The sequence below is a fragment of the Rhipicephalus sanguineus genome, chromosome 4 (assembly GCF_013339695.2).
Source record: "Rhipicephalus sanguineus isolate Rsan-2018 chromosome 4, BIME_Rsan_1.4, whole genome shotgun sequence".
Lineage (NCBI taxonomy): Eukaryota > Metazoa > Arthropoda > Arachnida > Ixodida > Ixodidae > Rhipicephalus > Rhipicephalus sanguineus.
In genome coordinates this window covers 35,135,266-35,153,101 of record NC_051179.1, presented here as the reverse complement: position 1 = coordinate 35,153,101, position 17,836 = coordinate 35,135,266, and the positions used below count along the sequence as shown (strand labels likewise).

General features: G+C 44.9%; 1 protein-coding gene across 7 annotated transcripts in view; it reads left to right on the top strand.

Annotated features, from left to right (window-relative positions):
- The window catches only part of LOC119389763 (sodium/hydrogen exchanger 1), a 295,572-nt gene that overhangs the window by 219,965 nt on the left and 57,771 nt on the right, over positions 1 to 17,836 (top strand). For all 7 annotated transcript variants that reach the window (XM_037657148.2, XM_037657143.2, XM_037657149.2 and 4 more), the window contains exons 8-15: positions 4,099 to 4,180; positions 7,286 to 7,313; positions 7,827 to 7,936; positions 9,809 to 9,884; positions 9,973 to 10,040; positions 14,813 to 14,924; positions 15,575 to 15,656; positions 17,651 to 17,746. In XM_037657148.2, coding sequence (XP_037513076.1) covers positions 4,099 to 4,180; positions 7,286 to 7,313; positions 7,827 to 7,936; positions 9,809 to 9,884; positions 9,973 to 10,040; positions 14,813 to 14,924; positions 15,575 to 15,656; positions 17,651 to 17,746 — 654 coding nt within the window. The remainder of the gene's footprint in view (positions 1 to 4,098; positions 4,181 to 7,285; positions 7,314 to 7,826; positions 7,937 to 9,808; positions 9,885 to 9,972; positions 10,041 to 14,812; positions 14,925 to 15,574; positions 15,657 to 17,650; positions 17,747 to 17,836) is intronic.

Below are 17,836 nucleotides of genomic sequence, written 5' to 3'. Positions count from 1 at the left end.
TATTTTGAGCATTCTTAAAGAAGAGGGTTCGCATCTGAGGCTGGTGGGCCACAAGAACACAGCGATCCAAAGAGGGGCGCTTTGTCCTCTATAAGAAGCGTCGCGTAAGTGTCGCACCAAGCCGACATTTACTTCACTAAGATATGTTTTAAGTTTTCTTTTCTCGATCAGACTTGATGGAATTGATAGTTGCATACCTTCTCTGCTTCCTTGTTCTGTGTCATTGAACGCTGGTTACTTAACGATAATAGCTGAGGAGCGGTAATGGCCCATCGATTCGCAGCATTTGTAGTGCTTCATTCTTGTATCAAAATGCGCAATTTGGGATGCAGGCGCTCTGCACCGGCTCCCTGCCGTGTACTCTACAGAAAATAAAACAACTAAATGGGTGTTGGGTGCGTGTGATCAGGATGTTGAAATAAGAAAAAAAGGAACGTAAAAGTGGAAAAAAAATCAACATCCATAAAGTTATAATTTGATTCCACCTTCTCAAACGGCCCAGAAAATTGCGCCGCGTTAGAAAAACGTGCACTGAGTTTTGCGTGCGCACGGAACTACGCCCATTGTTTCGCGAACCCTAATCAACTTTTTTTTATTCTATAATTGGAATCCCGCCACTGCGCTAAGTGGGGCCATCAGTTTCACTGGCATGCCATTCTTGCTGCACTTGCGTATGCAAATAGCATTCCATCGCATTGCGTTGTTTTGCGTAACCTTCTTCTTTCGTCAAAGGAGCGCAGAAATCACTACGATCCAGGTACTATTTCAAGCAACTCAACGCCTTTTCTGAGAATTGCGTTAACATGCAGTATTTGAACGGTTTCGTCTCTTTTTATTTTCTTCGTTTGTGGCTGTGGAGGTTTTCATGTAACCGCTGTTTCTAACAGCCGCGGCTCACTCATCGACGGTGCAGAACTTGGCAAGCTTTCAACTCATCTAAACAGCCGTTACGGCAGTGTCGTGTCGGCCGCTCACTTATACCCCTGTCACACGGGTAAGCTTAACCGCTGTTATCCCCAACTGCAGTTAACGGACGTAACCATAGTTACCGTAAACCAGACAGAGGCGCTGTCACACGTTTGCAGCGGTTCCAAGCGTTCTTTAGTTCATACATGGCTGCGTTCGTGCAACACCGCTATAACACCACCTTGTACAGGGCTTCACGCTCGATTATGGACGCGTCAGCAGCGTGTTTTGATGCGCGTCTATCAAATAGCGTGAAGCCCTGTTCAATGAACGAACGCTGCTGTGTATCAATCTCGTGAAATGCACACGATATTTTTGCAGCACGGACAAACTGGTGCCTCAAAGCCGGTAATTTATCTTCCCAAATGCGTATCAACGCCTCCATCGTCGCAACGGTCCAGTTGACACGCTTTTGGCTTGATATTTCGCTGGGAGCCGAGCTGCTCGCGTCCCACATGGAGGCAGCCATGTTGTCAGTTTACGGCGCTAACAGGGGTTGCCTACCTCCGTTTACGAAAACGGCCGTTAGCGGATTAACTGCGGTTAGGGTTGTCGTGTGACAGGGTACAACAGCCGTTAGACTTAACGGCCGTCGTACTTAACTGTGGTTAGACTACCCGTGTGACAAGGGTATTACTCAGACGAATCGGACAGTTAACTTCCTCGATTATTCGCACGTTCCCTCACGCACTTAACTCTACAATCTTTCACCCTCGCACTCCACTGTTTCATTTTCACTCGACTCCCTCACTTTTCTCGCTCACTAACTTAATGTAAAGTGTATGTAAATTGTAAGTACACTTTACATTCATTCACTCACACATTCACTCTTTCACTCTCACTCTACTCCCTCACTTTCACGCTCACTCACTCACACTCTACACTCCTTCACACAAATATTCCACTCCCTCACTCTCACTTTTCTCACTCACTCACTCACTCACTCACTCACTCACTCACTCACTCACTCACTCACTCACTCACTCACTCACTCACTCACTCACTCACTCACTCACTCACTCACTCACTCACTCACTCACTCACTCACTCACTCACTCACTCACTCACTCACTCACTCACTCACTCACTCACTCCTAACTCTCGCTCTAAACATTTACACTCACACACCCTACTCCTCCACTCTAACTCCACTCCCTCCTTTTTTCGCTCGCTCATTCACTCACACGACCACTCACCCTAACTCACCCGCTCACCTAATCACTTACTCTCGCTCACTCCATAACCCAGACGTTCCTACACCTCCACACTACTCACACACTCGCTCGCCCACTCACTTATTTCTTCGACTTACGCACGCACGTAAACAAGTTCGATATCGTTGGCGTTAACTCGCTTCTTTTTTTATCTTCACTCATTTTCATTCTGTGCATTCAAGCAAGACGTTCTCTTCGGAGCGAACCAATGGCGTGACTCGACTACGAAGGACGCCCTTTGCGGCTGTGTATCTACTTTACCCCGTTCTCTCTCTCTCAAATCGTTGATTGCACACCCAGACATGAGGTTTCCCAAAACCGAACAATTTTCTCCGGGCTTCGACTCGGAAGATTGTTTTCGTACGGCTGAATAATTTTTACGTGTCTGGCTCGGTGGAATACGGGGGACTGTTTTCGTTCGCGAACAGAATTTCCTCGAGTCGTGTTCTCGCAACTACCTATAGGCGTGGTCTCGAGGTTTGCTCCTCCGCGCCGTTAAACGTCGAGCAGCCAGCCGTTTGCACTCGTCAGTCTTGGTTTATACGTTTGCTCGTTTTACCGCTAACGAACCTTCGCATAGCGCGAACTACAGTGCTTCGCGCTTCACCCGATAAACTTTTTTTCCCGCGATAAACGCCGGGAACTTTACCGTTTCTTTCAGTTTCTTTTTTTAGTTTTCTCATTTACCTAACTATGACATTTGCCGTTCGGTATAACCAGGAGCACGCGCGTATTGCAGGAAGCGCTTATATAGAATGCCGGAGGCAAATCTTTTACGACGGAAATGATTTCTTGTCCCAAGAGTTTCACGTTTGCTTTCTTTGTCAATCGTTCCCTTGCTGTCGTCTACGATTTTCGTGAAATGCAAGGTTTTTCCAAGAAGAACGCAAGACTCCTAAGCGCTATTTTTTTCTTTCGTTCAAAAGAAGTCAGGTCGACAATCTTGCATTTTCTTGAGCCTTGAACGCGCCGTTTTCTTCTTTTTTCTTTCTTTAAATCTTGAAAGTATGCTTCAAACACCTGTCATTACTTTCGCTCTGAGCTCGTGTACTGCTACAGCAGCATATTCCGAGTAAATATCAGCATGGTATTCTCCTTTGTGTGCTTTATCTTGAAAATAATTGCCATGACCTATTATGGAGCGATAGGCAACAATCTAGCGGTTGTGGGACAGTTATCATTTGCGTGGGTCCGTCCTAAAATATTGTATTAATGAAATAACTTAAATACGAGACAAATTTTTATAGTATGCAAAAAGTAATCGTAAATTATTTTATATTAAATAACGTCGGAGCAAAGCAGTAGCCGGAACCTCTACGAGTTGTCCAGCATTTCCTTACATACTCATTTTTTCACTGCACATTAATGCCATTTGTGAAATGCGAATTAGTTACACGGATAGACTTTAGCACTCTCAGACTTCTGAGACACTCTCAGGCGGGACTACAGTTTGCTACTTGAGTCGTTCACCTTAAAGACAAGATATATATCTCCTGCACGAGAGATGTTTAAACTTCAGGTTACTTTTGTTGAAGCTGAGAAGAAAAAGTGTCTTTGAGTAAGGCTAGAGTACCAACAAGGGAACCCTTCTAGATAAAGAAATGTCTGCGACAGGTGGCGTACTTAAAAAAAAAAATAGAGATGTGCCTGTGTAAACAGTGCTTTGAATGTTCCCGAGTAAACATCTTGCAGTAGTTGAGGCTGCGAAAGCTAGTCCAAGAGCACTAAAGCAAAAAAAAGAATGTTCGATCATCAAATTAAAAGAAATGGAAAAGGAAAAATCTGGAATCACCTGCAATGTCGAACCACTTCTTTTCCTCGTGTGACGGCGACAGGAGCTGTGTTGTTTCCCTGAGTTCTTCCCATTGAACTGGGTGCACAAAAAGTTCTTTTTCTCTTCTTTTTCTCTCGTTTACAGAATCATCCTGGAGTCTGCATATTCTCTTCACGACAGTGCCTTCTTTAGCAATATCGGGACTATCCTGTTGTTCGCAGTGCTGGTGAGTGGGTTAGAATCTCCTTTCTACGAATGCGCGCGCGCGCACGCACGCACGCACGCACGCACGCACGCACGCACACGCACACACACGCACGCACGCGCACACACACACACACACACACACACACGCACGCACGCACACGCACGCACGCACACAAACTAATTGACGCTCGCTCGCTCGCTCGCTCACTCACTCTCTCTCTCTCTCACACACACACACTCTTTATCTCTTATTTCAGCGCGAGTATTTCTACCATTGTTGAAGTACCTTCATCTCGATAATTCGCGTAGTCCACTGCGTTCAGTTATTTCATGTGGTAATCAGTGTCTGCTTCCTATACGTACAGATATTCCAGTGGAATCACATCGAGAAGAATTGGTAACATTTTAATCTCAACGACAGGCATTATAATAAAATTCTTTGCTGGGCTAGTTGCTTTATGGAGAAATTCTAGGTCTACGTGCGTTGGTCCTAGGTGCCTTGTATCTCGCCCTTGTCTTTTGGTTCGCTAGTGTTTAACAACGAGAGATCGCAGGATTTATCTCCAACATGAAAGTAAAAAGCGTACGTGGCTGTGAGAATGAATAGCGCCATACTCGAACGTTCGATCTTAAGGCAAACGAAAACTTGCACATGGGTGCGCCGTACCTGCTGCGCAAACAGTACAGAGCACTCGGTGTATGTACAGAGGCGCCCGGGCAAAAGCGTGGGCTAGTTTTACCTTTTCAAGGCAGGTGCGATCGCGCCACGTTTTTCTTTTGCGGACTCCGGAAAGGGGCGGTGACACCAAATGAGCAGCCTTCCACCCGTCATCTCACTTTTTACCTTCACCTCGAGTTCTTTCTTCCTCTTCTTGTTTTTTTTTTCTTTTCGTATCAGCATATCGAGCGTTAGACCCCTCTACCTTATTGTTTGCGCTCATCGCGGCGAAAACCCAATTAGCTATGCAAATAAGTTCTCCTTGAAAATTAAATCACGTTCATGCGGGGTGTTGTCTCTTCCCTTTCTTTCCTTTTTGCTTTGTCTGTCTGAGTATGCGAGGATGTGTCATAACGAAAATGGCTAGTCATCGCGCAAAAACACGCCGTGTTTCAGCACTGCGATCGCACGTAGACGACACGTTGTGTGCGCTTGTACGTGGGTGTGGGGGTGGGGGGGTTGGAAACAAAGAGAGAGAGAAGGAAGGTAGTTCTTTCATGGCTCATTCTTTACGCACCACGACAAAACTTGGCGAGATCCTAGAGGCCCGTGTACTTAAATTTAGGTACGCGCTGAAGAACCGCAGGTGGCTGACATTTCAGGAGCCCTCTATTGCGGCGCGCCTCATAATTATATCGCCAGAAATTGCTATTATTACGACTAAACTTATAACACCAACCACATGAAATAACGGCGTCTAGACACCCGTTTAATTTGGCAATTTCGAAGATGAATACTCGTGGCGATTTGCTTGCAAGTTTAACTATGCCCATGGAGTCTTCAGGGTGGGCCCATGTCTGGAAACAACGGGTCTTAAAGACATTTTAGTCGAAATCAAGAATAAATGGGCATGGGCAAGCCACGTAGCGTGAAGGCAAGGCAACCGCGGGCCATTAAGGATAACTGATTGGATTCCTAGAGAAGGCGAGCGCGCGAGGGGGAGGCAGAATGTTCGGTGGGTAGAGGAGATTAAGAAGGTGGCCGGGGATAACGTGACCGCAGCAATAATTGCCGAAACATGGGAGATGCCTTTTCTCTGTAGTGGACGTAGTCAGGCTGATGATGAATGGAGTCTTCGTAGCGCGACGACTCGTCGCGACAGCATGAAGCATGCCACCTGCAATGCCGTCATACAGTGTCAGGGATCTGTTCGTTTGACTTTTACAGTTTGACAGTGCAAAGAATGAGAAAGAGAGAGAGAGAGGGCGAGCGTTGGTAGCGATGACGTTAGCTCAGTGCAAGGGCATAAAGGCATTTCACGAACTTCTTTAGTTTACACTATAGTTTACTATAGTTTACTATAGCTTACCATAGTTTACGAACTATAGTTTACAATTATAGTACGCATCGCTTTGCGCTCCTAATTGCTTCCACTACGATCATAGAAGTTCGATGTAAGGTTTCAGCTATATTGTCTTAGATATGCGTCGCTTTCCAGAGTCAGTGGCTGACACGTCGCGCAAGTTTCGTAAACATAAAACCATATGTACCCATCAGCTTTCTTTCTCTTTTTTTTAAAGTATACCTTGTAAATAGCCGGAGCGTAATCAGTTCTTCATTCGAGAAACAATTTAGTGGAGATGTGTGTTCCAAAAATGCGATAGATAGCCTTTTTTTTAATGTAAGCATGCTTGTCATGCATATAAACATCGGGTAGTTGCGGTTAATGCTGCAGGCCGTGCTTATCTTGGTCTACCATCCACGTTTCGTAAGCGCTGTCGATAATCCTGCTTGGAATTAGGAAGCTTTAGAAGCGGTGGACCGGAAGCTGCAAGCGCTGTTATTATATACGGCGCATGCTGAGAGTTTTCGGTAGTGCGTAGGCGCATGGCGGTACTGCCGCTTGATTTTACTTTTTCATGCATACGCTCGCCTCGGCTAACGCACAGTGCACTTGCGCCCGCTGTTTCTATAAGTATACATCGGTTGATCTTTCGCTGACGTGCCTGGGCTCTCAGCAGATTGCAGTTCTGTTAAGGATATGACAGTTTATCGCAGAAGGCTTTTTTTGACTCACCTGATACCTGCGCGAGAAAAGAAGATTGTAATTTGTCGTCACTTGCTTCTTTTATGTAATAGTTGCTGCGTGAAGGATTGCCATGAAATATTAAAGCCGTACGTAGTCCAATAAAGCGTTATAGTAGTTAGTTTAATATGTTGGTTGCAAAGACATATCTAAAACTATGCAAAACAAAAAGAAAACGCACCAGCAACGAACGAAGTAAATCCGTGCTACTCCTCTTTCATTCAGTCAACAGGTCCGTTATCAGCCTGTTCAAGTTCGAAGAGAAAGATGGGCACTGGTTATGGAAAGATAGAGTCCAATGTTTAAAGTTTTGCGTGCAGTGCTTTCAAACAGTACGCAGACGATGTTCTAAATGTGCTCTTTGTATTCCTGCTTTTCAGGGTACAATAATAAATGCCTTCACAATAGGTAAGTCTGTCTGCGAAAACCGCTGTAAGAAGTAAGACTGCAAGCGTTATTTACGTTCAAATATAACGTAGCCATATATAGACGTATTTTAAATATGAATGCCACCAGAGGAAACCGCTTTGTGACGGCGTTAGATTTTATTGTGTTATTGATTCTGCAACCTAAATTGAGGCAGGGTACCCCGAAGATTCCAAAAGGTTAGAAATTGAGAATACATTTGTTTCTGAATTCGTCCTGTCTCAAAAAGAAAAAAAGAAAAAAATAAGAATAACAAACATGGCTCGTCGCTGCTGTTCAGAGATACGCTAATCCTCTGCATTCTATACTTAAGATCCTGCAAAAAGCACGTTCAGTTGTAGCGAAATGACAACATACCGGGCTAAGCCTACCAAATACTACAAATGCTACAAATGCTACGAAGAAAAAAGAATCCAAAGTAATAAAATTAACCTAAGCGAATGGAATCGGAACGTAAGTGTGTGTGTACGGTGCGCGTATCTGCGTACGTTGCAGGTCCAAGTTTGTATTTTTTGAACAACGTGGGAGCCATCGGCCTCCCGAACTTGAACCTGCTCGAGTGCCTTGTGTTCAGCTCTCTCATCTCGGCCGTTGATCCCGTAGCCGTGAGTTGAACATATCTCATACTTTTTTTATTTGCTGTGTCCTCTCTGTTTCGTAGATTTCGCATTTATCGAACTATACCTCAGCTTTTGTGATGAAAACTTATGTTGTTTTCACTGTACTAAAAAGTCTCATAACAGCGGACGTTAATCACGGATGATGGTGAAATACATAACGCCGTCGCCTGTGTTATTCTTATTGTTGTTGTTGTTGTTGTTGTTGTTTTGTTGCCGTGGAGTCTATAGCGATTCGACAGTATATTGTTAAAAGAAACACGAAGGAGAGCGAAAAGCAACGCGGGTGTTCTTTAATAGTTTCCCCAAGGGTATAAACCCTCCAAGCTCTCGATTGAACTGTTGAGGTACTATTCACTATACAAAATGAACGATCTCTTTGAACGTTTAAATATATACGATTTGCGGCCCATCCATGTGTGCATTTCACCTTACGATCTTAACTAGCTGCCCGTTTGCGTAAACGAAAGCGATGCTACACGATAAGTAGTACAATAGGCACCAAATTACCGCTGACCAAGTGCCGAACGATTATTCACCGCGATCTTTTCCGGGCTTCAGAGTGTTCCACGAAAAATTGCTAACACCGGGAAGTATATCGCGCGATCAACTAAGTGGAACCCAATTCGTTCGCGTTTTGTCACGCTCGGTGTCCCATCGAAATCAACAAAAGCCTTTGTCCCTGCTTTGACAGGGACGACCGTTCCTGGCACTTTGTATGTACGACTCGACATAAAAAAGAACTATCGGTAATTAGCCTCTCGGCCTTTTTCTTTTTTATTGGGCCCGGTCGATGCCCGAAACCACCAAGTCAGTCGTCGATCGCTGTTGTCAGGGCAACCGCGCTGGCGGACGCCTCGCACTTATACACTGGTATATGTCAGGGCGCCAAACATCCAATGGAAATTGCATTCACGTTACGACGTTTGCTCACCTTTGTCAACACAAGAGCTGCACGCGCCCTGATATTACCAGTGCCGAATGTGTTCGCCCGTCTCATTCTATTAAATGAAACGCGCATGTAACCCTATGCCCCCAATAGCGCGATCCGGCCTGGCTGTCATTTCAGTCGTGCCCTATACGGCTGTATGACGTTGACAGATGCAGTCCGACTGTTTGCATTGCGATATTGGGCCATATACCACCAAACCGAACGTGACTTGCATTTTTATATGCGCTGGCCTCTATCGAGCTCATTGCTATCCTGGTGCTTCGTATGTTTTGTGTGTACGCGGACATAGCGAGCTATCCGAAGGAAATATTGCCAATGTACGCACACGTGTCGGGAAGGCAGTTATGAATTTGGTAAGAATAACGACAGCATTTCGTTCCTGTTTCTCCGAATTCCATCCCTCGTGGCAGAAAAACATATCGTTCCACGTGTTAGCCGTTGGCGTTGGTCTACTCTCCAATGTCGTAAACGTCATTCAGTGGAAAAGATATTGAATAAAGAGAAGCTTTTTTTTTAACATGAGTAATCCGCGTAGCGCTTTTAAGGGCCTTTGAAGGTCTCGTTTCGAAAATCACGAGAAAAAAAAACATTAAAAATGTTGAGCAACAGCTACGTACAGCAGAGGTTGCAAGAAGCAAGTGCACTCAACGAAGCACCAGTGAAAAAAAAAATTAAACATAGACACATGATCGATGGTCTAAATGCGCCACTCTTTATTAAATCCATGTGTAACGAAAAGAAAAGCTTTTTTCATTACCATAAGAATCAGGAATCCTAAGCATTTACTTAGTTGACTTCAGTCAAAACTCCAGTCATACGTGACTACGAACCTATTCTATTATATATAGTGCATGCCATGGCTTTCAACTTGCACAACTGTATCTAAACAACTTGTTTTTCTTTTACAGGTTCTAGCAATATTTCAAGAAGTCGGAGTCAACAAAGTATTGTATTTCTTAGTCTTCGGGGAGTCTCTACTTAATGGTAAGTAACTTCAGGCACCGGGTTTTCTTTCTTGAGCCTTGGTTGATACTAAATAGGGTGTTCTCGTTTTTCCTTATTTCTCACGCAGACGCCGTGACTGTCGTGCTGTACAACATGATGGTCGGGTTTTTCGGCAGCGACATCACGGCCAGGGAAGTAAGTCTGCCATACATTTGAGCTCATTTGCTATCACCCACTGAATGTTGAAGCCTGTGGGTTGCACAAAATAACTCCTAAAGAGTAAAACCTTCGAAATTGACACTGAGCGAGAAATAAGTTTTCTGTCTGTGCACGTTGTTTTAATTGTTTGTATACCATGTTCAGCATAAGAAAGGCTCCGTTGCAATTTTTGGCGACCGCCGTCAGAATGCCTGTCTTTGCGTGGCCTCCGCGACTAACTCCGGCAACGCGCCGTTGAGCAACGGCGCGTTGCTGGAGCTAATCGCGGAGGCCTCGGTCTTTGTAGCCTCCACCCACGAGACTGGCGGCAGGTGACCTTCGGCGGTAGGTTCATCGCCACTCATCGCCACTCATCGCCACTCATCGCCACTCATCGCCAATCCATGATTATCATAGATCTACTGTATATGCTACCTTAGGTAGCATGTACAGTAACTCTATTGCTCAAGCAGTGCAGCGCCCCCGTTCGTTCGTGCCCGCTTCGGGTCTTCTCACTTTCGGGGTTTTTCTTTTCTCTTTGCCTTTCCTCTCGCTCATTACCCACCAAGATTCTGGTGCCCTTTCTCTCACCTCTCGGTGCACTTGTTTTTCCTTGTCAGTAATAGTCACACTAGTCTTTGTGCTCCAGCTATGAAGGCGTATTTGTTTCTACAGTCGGAAGAAAACCCCGACATCGTGGCAGCCAGGACCTAGCTGGAAACTCTGAGAAATTCTTGGCACGCAGAGCAGCATTGAAAAACTATTACAAACACACGCACAGCGAAATAGAGATAGAGAAGCGGATATTTTTGCCTATAGCTTACGACCTGGAATGCTGCTGCATGGTTTGTGCGAAAAGTGCGACCTACACAGTGATATCGGCTAATTAATACGTTTTAATGTTGTTCACTAGTCTCCCCGAAAGCGTATGTTCTGTCAATCTCGTCTAGACTAACATAGCCATTCTCTTGCGTCGTTGACATTCTCGGCTTTTGATTTATCTCTCTTTCTCTCTTTTTTTTTGCCTATGTATTCAACATATTTGTCGCGAATCCTTCGATCGAAATTTCCGGTGTCATTGGGATGGGAAATCCTGATCAATAGGGTCCCTATATTTTGCGAATAGCTTGCTTACGGGAAAGCTCACTACCATATGTGCGCACACAGTTGAAAATGCTGAACTTCCTCCCTACTGCGCGTGGCATTCCTCTCTTTGCGCGCACTATGCAGCGATTTCGGGAACCGTGAGAAACGCATACACGCTTACGACTGCGATGAAACTGTGTCGTGAGTTTCCTTACAGCCTGCGAACCTTTTTTTTTTTTTTTCGCTCTTTCGACAAGCTTGACTTAGGGGAACGTTGAAAAATGGTGCGTGCATTGTGTGTGACTCTGAATGCTGTGTCACGATGAATGTGTTCCAGAAATGCCAATGTTGCCTTTGTTGCGCGAGCGCGTCGTCAGTGGCTGCACGCTCATTCTCGTTCATGTGAATGAGTTTTCCTAAAGCGACAATCTCGGTGCAGTCGTGCGAGACGCTGCACTGCGGGCGGCCGATTTCAGTGCCGCAAAGTTCGTGAAGCGATCGTACAGTTCGTTTTCTTTGGAGCAATTTTTCTTCGTTGAGACGAACGTCACGTTCTTTGTTATTTAAGCCTCACCTCCACGCTCCAGCGTACCTTCGCGCCGAACGCACGAAAAATGAACGAATTTTTTCTTTCGTATTATTCAATGAACTGCCGCGGAAAAAAATAATAAGATACAAAAGGAAGTACACAGAACGAGCGCTGACTGCCAACTGAAACATCTAATGCTCAAACCGTTCCTGAATAAGTACAGCGCCCGTCCCGTCTACTTATTTTTGTCTGTTTTTGTGTGTTTTTTTTTTTCGCGCTGTTCATTAAGTATGCAAGCGTATCAACTAGCCCAGTTTTACATCCTACTAAACTCTGTATTGTTTGTCTTGGCGAGTTTTCTTACGTTTGTTGCGCTTGGGTTAGTCGGTTTGACAAGCTATCGGGTCGTGGCGAGCCCACTTCGATTGAATTGAATTGAATGCAAGAAACTCCTGCATACTTCTAGAGTTGTATCCAGTTTGAAGAATATCAGGTGGTGAGAATTAAATCTGGGGTCCCCCATTAGGGCGTGCTTCATAATCACATCGTGATTTTGGGCACTTAAAAACTGTGTAATTGTATTAAACTAGTCTACAAGCTATGCTTATCTCGGTGGGATGTGTATGTATGAAATTCCGGCACTACAATTTATTCACAGCCGAAATAAACTGCGAGAGACAGTATATATGGCAAAATAAAGAAATGGCAAAACAAAAAGGACGAGAGCTTCCTGTCGCATATTTCGTTTTTGCTGCTTTTAGTTATTTAAAACCATATATCTTGCTAATTTGACACCTTCGTTGCTGGAATACGCGATTCCTGTCGTTAAGCTCTGTAATAACGACATTATGATAAATGGTGTTCCGTGACGCAAGGAGAGAGATGACTTGTGAGCGCCAGTCGTAATGAGATCAACGCCGCTAGGGAAGGGAAATGGATATAAAACGAAGGGGCGCCACCGTCATGCCGAAATGCCGACTTATATTAGCTTTACCCGGAAACGATACTACAGTTATGTCGTCATATCACGGCGTGGGATCTGATTATGTTGGTTCCTTTTAAGCGGCGCCGACTGCTCATTTTCATATAAAACGAATACGTTTTGAGAATGAAATAACGTACCGGCGCTGAGCAAGACTGAGGTAATAGGAAATAAGAAGAACGTTGAGTTTGAAATCTGGTCGTATAATGCCAAAAGCAGCTGACGTAGGTAATCTCGTAAACCCGCTGTAACGTAGTCTTCTCACATAAATGCGTACAGGACAGAGAAACCGTGAAGGAAAGAGAGAGAGATAAGGAGGATGAGGAGGAGGAGGAGGAGGAGGAGGAGGAGGAGGAGGAGGAGGAGGAGGAGGAGGAGGAGGAGGAGGAGTAAATGAAGCATATGCAGGGAGGTCAACGAGACGCGCGTCCGGCTTGCTACCCTACATTGGGGGACGGGGTGAAGGGATTAAAAAAAAAAAGAAGCACTGCCAGGGCACATGTGCGCCGGTCCATTACACGCCTACAAGCGATCGCTTAACCCGGTCGATTTTAAGAACAGCATCAAAGCCCGCGTCGCTTTGCTGGCCTGCGACGCGTAGGTCCACGATCCGAGAACTTTTTTTTCGAAGACGGTCTCTCGTCTGTACTCGGTTACAACCTATAAGAAAAACTCACACCATCTCCCGCTAAAAGGGACTATGAGGCGAAGCGAAGCAGCTTTTCGGCATGTCGAGCCCGCGCTTCAGAGGGAGAGTGGATAGGAAGAGAGGGGGGGGGAGTGGAGAGGGGAGAGGGGTAGTGGAGATGGGAGAGGGTAAGCTGAGTGGGAGGGGAGAGGGGGAAGTGGAAAGAGGAGTGGAGAGGGGGAAATGGGAAGAGGGGAAGTGGGGAAGAGGTGTGTGGAGAGGGTTTGCGCATGTGCAGTAAGGGTGCTCACGCCGCACACCACCACCACCGGATTGAACTTCGCCATGCGATGGTTCGCATCTAAAAATGCAAGCTCCACCCCAAGTACTGTGGTGCACTTGTCATTCATCTGTGCAAGAGTCGTGCTTGGTGGTTTCCGTTCTAACCATAAGTACTTTTCTGCTGCTAATGTAAATATTATGCATATTATCAATTAAAAGTTTGTCGGTCCTTGTTAAAATGTTATGTTTGGCTGAAAGGGAAGTCGGAATCATTGCTAAAATCGGCCAGGAAGCAAATGCTTTCGACCGAAACTTCAGCGACATGAACACGTGCCTGTATAGGAAAAGTCATCTATCTGAAATACGCGTAGGGCGTTTGACGCCACGTAAATAAACAATTATGATACAATAAATATTTCTAAACACACAATATCAAGGAGGTGAAAAAAACCTCATTGGTCAATGTTGAGACGATGTCTAGCTTTTCTTTCTTTTTTTTTTGTGGGGAGAGGGTGAAGGGCTCTAGTGAAGGTAGAGGTCGAGAAAGAAGAAGTTGGTGGCTGCTGCTGCCGAAAAATAAACAGCCGTTCGCTCCGAGTTCACTGTTTGTCGTTTCCTCTTGCGACATTATGTTTGTTGTTGTATAGTTGCTTGGTAGCGTAGCGTGCATTACTGCAGTCTGCATAAGATTGCGTCTGGCGTTTGTGTAAGTTACACCGATGCAATTTATAAGTACTTAGTTTATAAGCGTCTCTAGCGCTTGCGTGCACCGGTTCAATAAACTCTCCTTAGTGGTTGGTCTGTGATATAATAAAAAAAATTTAAACGCCACGCTTATGCAAATCCTATCTGGGTGAGACAGCGAGCTTATATTTATTCTTAGGTTGATACCAACTAAAGTGTGTTCAGCGCAGCGTGAAAAACGTTGCGTTCGCCCACAAAGCGATCACAAAAACATAGTAGGTGCTTTATTGTTTCGTCACGTGTTGCACACATCTGGAGGGTTCTGCCATTCGCATGCTAAAAGAGTCCGCTTTCGTGAGAGATAGATAAAAAATGGAGGAAAGGCACGTAGATCAACCAGAATTGAAGCATCTGGTTTGCAACCTTATTAGGGGGAGGGGAAAAGAAACATGGAAAAAGAGCGGAGGGAAGAGCAGGCGCGCAAGAAAAAAAAACGAACAAATACACTAGGACGTGATTTCGCGAGTGAAGACGGTTGATCAGCCACGCCTTTGAAACCTCATTCAAACCTTTCGCAGATCGGCGTGGGCTTCGCTGCGTTCCTGTCGGTGAGCCTAGGGGCGTCGGCGATCGGCTGCGTCATGGGCATGATCACCGCCTTCGCCACCAAGTACACGCACGACGTCAGGGGTGAGAAAACATTTTCCAAGCTTACTTGGATTGCAAATGGGACAATCTGATGTAGCGATACACACTTCTAGGACACCACTTTGACGTAGCCTTTACCGTTCTAATTTACTGCAATACACCCGCAGTGGTGTACCATTACCTTTAGGCGCATGAGTTATGCTGGTTTTTAGATATCGCAGATGTGCATGTGTTAATTGCAGCATGTCACCGAAAGGGCGCTGCTTGCTTACAGAGGCCAGTAGAAACGAAATTTGTTTCTTTGGAAGGTATTCTAAATGGTAGAATCAAGAATGAAGCAGCATTATCGGTTTTCTTTCTTTTTTCTGGGGGGGGGGGGGGGGGGTGCACCCATTCTTATCATCTTCTTAACACCTATATGTTCCAAAGATAGACGTTTGTTGAAGAGTTCTGTTGATACGTAGTGTACGTCTTGTTAGTAAATGAAATGATGCCGAAATATCCAGCACCTGGCGTAATGCCGACTGCGCGATTCTCCCAGCGTAGGCTTTAAAGGTCATGCCAGTGGTAGTTTTTGTGCGCGCCTTGTTATTTGAGAGTTGTAAAATTATTGGTGGTACAAGTTAACTATCCTTCGTTCGTGATTTTTTTTTCTCTTTCTCTATTTTCCGTCCTTGTGTCTTTGTCCGCAGTGGTTGAACCTCTGGCCGTACTAGGCATCGCCTATCTGTCGTACCTCACCGCCGAGCTGGTCCACTTCTCGGGAATCATCAGGTACTATACTATACTATACTATACTATACTATACTATACTATACTATACTATACTATACTATACTATACCATACCATACCATACCATACCATACCATACCATACCATACCATACCATACCATACCATACCATACTATACCATACTATACTATACTATACTATACTATACTATACTATACTATACTATACTATACTATACGATCAATATTATATTTGACGTGTGTTTTTATGTCTCGGTTTATTTAACCACATGACTGGCACACAACAATGTGGTTTCGTGCGATGGGAAAGAAGCTGCATAAGAGTAACCACAAAAGGAGTAGGAAGAGATGTCCCTATCAAAATGTGTTTATTCAGTCACGCCACAAGTAAAATATTGCCATCTTTAAAGTAAAGGCGGATTCGATGGTTCTTCTATTACTGGCGCGCCGTGTTCGCGTGACACAACAGGTATCACGTCACCGGCATAAAGTCTGAAAACGTTAATTATCCCCCATCATTCACCTCGGCGCGGTTTTGAGGAGCAAATGAGGTTTTCAGCTCTACTCAAACTCAAAATTTCTTCTCTATAGACTCCACATAATCACTTTCCTCGGTGGCTCACTACTCGCAGGTACCGTTGAAAGGAACTGCTTATAATACATTGTATCTGGTTTCCACCACTTATTCTTTTTTTTTCTTCTAAGCACGCCTTCCCGTACTTGCTCCTTCATGAACGACTCAGGTGATCGATTACTCGCAAAGTGAAAAATTAGCTTTCCCCTATCGCAGGAGTCGGCCACCTCCGAATTTCTTCTCCCTTTTCTCCGGATTCACTTATGTTTGTTTAATTTCGTCAGATTGTAGCGTCTTCCTTAGCTCGAATGCGTGCGAAACGAGGCACGCAAAAAAAAAAAAAAATCTTGTAATCAAGGTGGCACATGCTACGTTGCGTGCGCGGAAAGACATTTAAGCCTGCGCCTGGTATAATGAGCCTGGCGGTGAGGTTGCGCTCATTGGCTGCAGTTTCGGTGTTCCGTGAATAACGGCGTCGAGTTAACGAAAAGCAGCAGTAGCAGCAACAGAAACGCTAATAACAGCGTTGATCAGCAACAAGCCTAACGAGACTGCAGCGCACGCCTGCGTCTGACAGAGAGATTTATTGCGCCTTTCATCGAAGGGTATACATTTTTCATAGTCTCGTTCATTTGGCTTCGGTGAGTTCTCTATACATGCGGTTAGCGGGGAATTCGAACTTCTGTTGAAGAAAAAAAGTACGGCGAAGATGTTGCTGTGTGACTGAACAATGAAACTTGAAATCGGCTCCACTCGCGAAGACGACAGCCCATATGCGATAAATCGCGTTCGTTACGCTTGGTGAAGCGAAAAGAGCGGGTAAAAATTGTAATGAACGCCGAAAGGAAGCAGAGAAATCTCCGTTAAGCTAGAAAGAATAGAATAATAAGCTAGAAAAGAATAATAAAGAGATAAAGGAAATAATAAGGCTCGTTAGCGACGGGACGTTCGCTGAACTATGTGCGAATGCATCATCTGTATGTCCATGTTGCTTTGTTTACAATAAGCGCGTAGAATCGCTTCGACTTCTCCTTTTGCGTCCTTTTTTTTTAAACGCGTGCGTTAAATCACAGTCGCGTCTCTTTTATTATCATCCGGTCTCTTAATTCGAGCTTAATTGTAGTGTAGTTTATCATGCACCGTGATGCGACCATTTATTCCGTTTTTCGCTTTTCGACTCCTTCCCAAACATGACCGCATCAGAAACATCTGCGAGGCATGAATAAATGCCGCATAAATTATGCAGTATTCTGAACAGCTCTCTGAAATGCTTGTGCGAGCTTGTTTTGTCATCTTTTCGCAAGTTTATGGTGCGGAAGCCAGTCTTTACGTATACTCGAACAACTCCTCGGCAGGAATGCTTTCTCAAGGTATTCTGTGTGTCAGTGCCGGAAAGTTGTCTATTAATTTGACTTCGATCTTTTTTTTTTTTCGTTTAGCATAATCTGCTGCGGCCTTGTCCAAGTGCAGTACGCCATGGGGAACATCTCGCGAAAGTCTTACACGACAGTCAAGTACTTCACCAAGATGCTCAGGTAAGTGGCAATACTCTTGCTTTGCAGTCTCGCACTTTACACTTCGTGACACATGCAAAACCAGCTAGAGCAACGTTGAAAACGTTTCTG